The sequence below is a fragment of the Nothoprocta perdicaria genome, unplaced genomic scaffold, assembly GCF_003342845.1.
Source record: "Nothoprocta perdicaria isolate Ctin4 unplaced genomic scaffold, notPer1 scaffold_650, whole genome shotgun sequence".
Taxonomy (NCBI): Eukaryota; Metazoa; Chordata; class Aves; order Tinamiformes; family Tinamidae; genus Nothoprocta; species Nothoprocta perdicaria.
The window spans coordinates 13,168-19,629 of NW_020455922.1; the positions used below are offsets into that span (position 1 = coordinate 13,168).

The 6,462-nt window shown below is 44.1% G+C and overlaps 1 protein-coding gene across 1 annotated transcript in view; it reads left to right on the plus strand.

Moving 5' to 3' along the window:
* Positions 1-5,316: 5,316 nt before the first annotated feature.
* Positions 5,317-6,462, plus strand: part of LOC112956612 (glutathione S-transferase alpha-4-like) — a 5,856-nt gene continuing 4,710 nt past the window's right edge. The window contains exons 1-2 of the mRNA XM_026050115.1: positions 5,317-5,403; positions 6,040-6,104. Of these exons, the coding sequence (XP_025905900.1) occupies positions 5,317-5,403; positions 6,040-6,104 (152 nt within the window). The remainder of the gene's footprint in view (positions 5,404-6,039; positions 6,105-6,462) is intronic.

Consider the following 6,462-nt stretch of genomic DNA (forward strand, 5'->3'; position numbering starts at 1 on the left):
GGTTTTGACAAGTAATAGAAATTAGACCAGATTTGGGCCTGTTAGCACCCTTTTAAATCCCTGTTTTCTGATGTATTCAAAAAAAAAAAAAAAAAAAAAAAAAAAAAAAAAGATTCTTCACGAATGTGCTCATAGCATGTGGGAGTAAAAAAAAATAACAAAGAAGCAAACAAACCCTTTAAGCAAAAGTATCCCCTAGGAATGGTAAAAATGAAGCTCACATGCTTTATTCATAAGCCAAAGACAACAARACCACATAAGAGTAAGTCTGTTRATTAGAAAATGTCCTCTAAATACAGAAATTCTAGCATTACACAGCAATGATATTTCTCAGTCAGATTCTGTACTTTTTCCTTAATTAAGTTTTTTTCTGAGATATGAAGACATAATACAGACAATTCTGGCATATTATCAATGCCCAACAGACCTGAAAAGAGAAGGATATTCCTCCCACTTCTTTTAAAAGCAACTTCCATTTTCCTACACTTATATGAGTTTCTCTAGCCAAGCAGAGTTTTAGGCAGGCATGTTGACTTGCTTGCACATCAGTACATCCGGAGAACTCTTCTCACAGTCCCCCCATCAGRAACAGTTTTTCTCTGGCTTCCTGGCTCTAGAAATTTCTTGATTGCAGGGATGCTGCTTGTGTCTGCTTTAAATGCCTAAAAGAAAGTAAACAAGTACATAGGGTTTAAAGATCACAAGATGATTGAGGAAAAACAGTTAAGACTCATTTGTGCAAGCAAAGGGTTTAACTGAAGAGGGCACTATTTAACTACAACACAATCCAAAGACTGTGCATAAGCTTAAGGTTTGTGTCCCAGACTCATACTCTGCTGGAGCAGGAGGGTTGGACTAGATGATCTCTAGAGGTCCCTTCCAACTTTAACTATTCTATGATTCTGTGATTCTGTGATTCTGTGATTCTGTGAAAAGGACAATAGAATGAGGGCACAATCTTGGTTCCCGCAGCTCTCGTGCTCTGCAGCTTCTTCCTCAGCAACATTCACAGAATCACAGAATATTCAAGGTTGGAAGGGACCTCTAGAGATCATCTAGTCTAACCTCCCTGCTCCAGCAGGGACACCTACAGCATGTGGCACAGGGTGGCATCCAGGCGGGTTTTGAAGACCTCCAGAGAAGGAGAGTCCACAACCTCCCTGGGCAGCCTGTTCCACTGCTCTGTCACCCTCACAGTAAAGAAGTTCCTCCTCACCTGGAGATGGAACTTGCTGTGTTTCAGCTTATGCCCGTTTCCCCTTGTCCTATCACTGGCCACTAATGAGAAGAGCTCGTCCCCTTCTTCCCTGCAATCTTCCTTTCTGAACTTATACATGTTAATCATATCCCCTCTCACCCTTCTCTTCTCCAGAGAAAACAGGCCCAGTTCACTCAGTCTCTCCTCATACGAGAGATGTTCCAKTTCCTTWATTATCTTAGTTGCTCTCCACTGGGCGCTCTCTAGGAGCTCCTCATCCCTCTTATACTGGGGAGCCCAGAACTGCACACAGTACTGCAGGTGCGGCCTCACCCCACGGATACCCCTCTCCCTCCTCGAATCTAGTTTAAAGCCCTCATGATGAGCCCAGCTAGCTCCTGACCCAGGGCCCTCTTCCCTCTTTGAGAAAGATGGACCCCATTGGGTGCCATCATGCCTGGTGCCACGTAAGACTTCCTGTTACCAATCTTATGGCGATGACACCAGCTCTGGTGCCACAYGTTAATGGACTGTACCTTATGATTTCTATCTGTATTGCTGGCAGCGYTGGGAAGAATCAAACAGAAGATGACCTGCGCGCCTGTGTCTCTGATCATCTGCCCCAACTGTCTAAAGTCTCTTTTGATTGCYCTCAGGCTATGTGTTGCCGCTTCCTCTGCACCCACATGTAGGACCATCAAGGGGTAACAGTCCGTGGGTCAGACCAGTCTGGGAAGTCGTCTGGTGACATCCTTAATCCGGGCCCCAGGAAGACAACAGACCTCTCTTGAGAAAGGGTCAGGTCTAGCAATCGGTCCCTCTGTTCCTTGAATCTGGGAATCACCCACAAAAATAACCCTCCTATTCTGCCTCCTGTCCATGGTGACAACCTGTGCAGTTCGCCTTTCTGACTGCAGCACCTTTTTTGGAGGGGAGGGACCCACTCCCTCACCCTCCACTGACTGCCCTATCTCCTTCAGGGCCTCATACCTGATTGCCAGGGGCACCCTGTAGGGTAAGATTGGAGAAGGTTTCACATGTGAGCATCATGAAAAAGGCCTTTCATTTCCTAAGGAGAAAAAGTAGCTCCTCAGAAATGAAAGCACCACATTCAAACAAAAGCAAATGGGGAAATTAAGTTTCCTCAGAGTGGCTCTTCAATTAATATGAGCAGCTCTGGTGGTTTGAGGGCATCTCTGCTGATTTGCCCCAGTCAGATCCTGACTACAAGGATGAAAAGCATTTTATGTAGAGAAAATATTCTCAAGTTCTTCATGGGGGACACATGGGACTTTGCATAATGACCATTCACAGTGAGTTGAAGAGATGCACAGCTTGGGACTGCAGCAACAATCTAAGCCCGATATGTAGAAACTATGTTTTGAAAACAAAGTTTGTCTTTGTAAAGAAAAATCTGTTGCTGGAACAATATCCTCACTACAATTTGCAACACAGCATCACTGAATCCAAGGCATTCTGCTTCTGAATCATAACATGGGATGTGCTCATCTCTCTAAGCACATGTGCTGCTGTGCTGTTTTGCCAATTTACAGGGGGCAGCAGAAATAACCAGACACCAAGGGAAAGAACAGTCATGTTTACCGTTAATATCAAATAATACGGAAATGAAATGATACATTTAATGAAACAATAAGCTTGCTATGTACCAGGTTGGAACTATGGACAAAATAAGTGAGGTAATGCACTTAACCTACTTCAATATGAGAAAGAGAATAGTGATTAAGAAAAAGATACATCAGCAATTGCTTAAATATGTTACTATCATCCAGATTCACAGTGGTTGCGGAGCCCCTGTTGCAGTGAGGATTTGGAGAGCCTTCCCAGCAATTCGGAGGTCTTATTCAGGGTATCCACCTGTAAGTGAGGTCTCCAAAGTCAATGTAAGGGGGTCTAGCTTTTTTAAAACCCAATCAGCAAAACTTGCATTTTCTGTGTTAGTTGTAATATCTGGTTTGTCCTACTTTCCTTATCATCTGGTGCCRCGATTGAGAGACGGGACATAGCTTGATGCAAGCAAAGTGTCAACTTTATTGTTGTTACACACATGTTTATATAGATCAAAAGGTAGCGTGTCTTCACGCGGATTGGGTGCTTCTTCAAATCAGGCACTCCTTGATTGGTTAAATGCAAAAACAGCTACAAGCAGGTTATAAAAAAGWACTGAGCAACAAACTAAGTCTTATCCACAAACCTAAGACAGAATAAGTTTATCTACAACCTTGAAATAATACTCCCTTCTACAGCTCCCTTTGTTCAGGATGATCCAGCCTTATCTTGTCCTTCCCAGGGCTTGTGGCCAACAAGTTCCAGCACATCTTGCTCCAACAGTGGGACTATACTTGAGGCCCTGTCAAGGTTGGTYGAGTCCTGGCCCACAATCTGGGACTGGGACCTGGCCAGAGCTCCGCCTTTGGGTGGGAAAGAACCCTTCAAGGTCAAAAAAGTTTGCCTGAGAGCCTACAAAAGTTACAGCTTTATGAGCCTACATGCAGGTTAGCAGAAGCAATTTACAGGCGAGTTCTGCGTACTTACACAAAAGCAGAGCCGTATTCAGCTCTAAGTCAGCCCTGACTTGGGCCTGTGGTTCAGTCCCTAGCAGTTCATGTGAATAGCTCTTAAGCACAAAATGGACTTGTAAACCTTTCCTAAAGAGAACACTCAGGTTACCACGATCATTTTACAGAAAGGTACAAACCTCAATCCCAGCTGCTGCCAACAGCCATCAGATTGACTCCATCTTCTCCCTTCCCTTGGTATAGTGCAGCTTAGGTTTCCCCGCCATGATTTCAGCGTTCTTGTTTCCTGATAAATTCAAGAAGATGACTTTAAAGAGTTTTTAAATGTTTTTTATTGCTGGTGGTGATGGTTTCGTTCTAAATCATCACTTCAAATTTTACATTTCAACATATTATATTGTTGGGTGAATGTGAAAGGAGAGGGGCAACACAGACCTGCACACCTGAGCTTGACTCCTGCAGATTCAGTGAAAAATAGACAAGCTACAATAAATAAATAAGCTTAGCTTTAAGACATCATGAGAATCTTACAACTAAAGCAGAACTGTAGGGTATTCTTAGTTGATAAGTRCAGTAGGTTTTGAATTTTTGTAACAGAATCCACATCACACCAGATTTGATGACATAGAATATCAGATGTCTTACTTCCCAAAAACACYAAGGCAAAAATATCAAGATCTTTTTCACCTCTCTCACTATGAAGTTTCAGAGCTTTGTACTGCTGTGGCTTTAAGAATAAGAGCTTATGACAGCAATACATACTAAACATTAATTTTACTAGGCCTGCTGACTTGCATATTTAGCTAGTTCTATTTGGACCATGAGCCACATCACAGTATATGCATTGTACAGGATGTCAATCCATTTCAAGACCCCTTCCAATTTCAGGAACAGTATCTAAAATGTAGCAGGGATTTACAGCCTACTGACTCTGCAGACCTAACTTTATTGAAGTTAGGTCTGCATTAAAACAAGCGGACCAGTAAGATCTTGACCTGAACTGGAGAGATAAGGCCCACTTAATAACAGTACTGAGTGATGAACACCAATGAAAACAAGTCCCTGTTTAAGGTGGCAGGAGAACCCTTCCCCGGCCCCTGAGCTGTGCCATCCAGGCAATTCTCAATCTACCTCACCATGCACTCATCCGGTCCACACTCCTGGAGCTTTCCTGTGAGGATATTATGGGAGATGGTGTCAAAACCCTTGCTGAAGTCAAGGTAAACAACATCCACGGCTCTCCCCTCATCCAGCTGGCCATTCATCCCATCATAGAAGGCTATTAGGTTCGTCAGACATGACTTCCTCTTGGTGAATCCATGCTGACTACTCCTGATCACCTCCTTCTCCTTCACATGCCTACAGATGCTAGCTAGGATGAGCTGTTCCATCACCTTTCCAGGGACGGATGTGAGGCTGAGTAATTTCACGGCTTCTTCTTGCCCTTTTTGAAGACTGGAGTGATTTTGGCTCTCCTCTAGTCCTCCAGCACCTCCCTCGCTCTCCATGACCTCTCAGGATATTTACACCAGATACACTTTTCTGCTTGGTATTTTTTCAGGGAACCACAAACATAGAAGCATGTCTGGGAAGCCCAAGCTCGTCTACTTCAACAGAAGAGGGCGAATGGAGCCGGTCCGATGGCTGCTGGCAGCAGCTGGGGTGGAGGTGAGTCAACGTAGAGCACGTTGCTCCACACTGATGTTCTCACCACACTCAGCGTTCACCCAGAGAATAAATGGCTGTAAGAGGCTGGGTAGATTCCTCTGGACAGTGCAACTGGCATGACYGTTTGGCACTCCCCTGTTTAATAGCTCAACAGACTCAGGGGAGCTAAAGAGTTTTACAAAGCTTTTATCAATCCCCTGCAGTTGGTTGAAAGGGAGAATTTTTTTCAAGGCACCTAAATAATCTGAGTTCTCCAGCTGTGCAGAACCACCTTCAGTCATAATTTGTTTACAGTTACCGGTATGAGGGGAAGGATGTTTTTGACYGTGAGTTTTAAGGGTAGTGTTCRGAATAGCTGAGCTGGCTTGTGCTCCCCTTGGCACTCCCTTCTTCCTGCGGATGTCCGCGCTCTGTTCCTACCTGCATGTAGGTTCATTTTGAATTAGTGCACTGTGGTGGAAGATATCTAGGCCTCTGCTCCTCCTCAGGAGGTGTGTGCAGCCAAATAGTCCTGCTGAAGAGCCAGCTCATTATCTTTCACTTCTCTGGGTGGTTCTGCTKGTGGTTATGTGCAGTCACTCACAGAAAAAGCAGTGGGAAATAAAGYGTGCAATGCTTTTCTCTGTCATTTTCCAGTTTGAGGAAACTTTTCTGGATACAAGAGAGCAGTATTTGAAGTTAATCAAAGGTAAGGATCTAAGGCCTGAAGCCTTCCCCAWCACAAYTGCTCYAGCTTAGCTAAATCTGTGGATAAAAATATTTTATTTAAACCAGTGCAGATCTCTGTGTGTACACACTTAACTCAGCTTGCATCTTGTAGCACTTGTCTCCATCTGAAAATTACTGACATGCTGGTCTTGAGCATCCTGTTCTCCGTGGTGCCAATAGCTCCTAAGGATGTAGATAACAGTGAGTGAGGCCAGTGTGTGCCAGTAGGCTGACACAGTGTTGAGCTCACTGATGCAGGTCTGCATACCCCAAGGTCATGAGTGAAACTAAAGGATCCTAAGCCACACAAAGATAAGTCTCTGAATTAGTGGATCAGGTCCTAATAACACC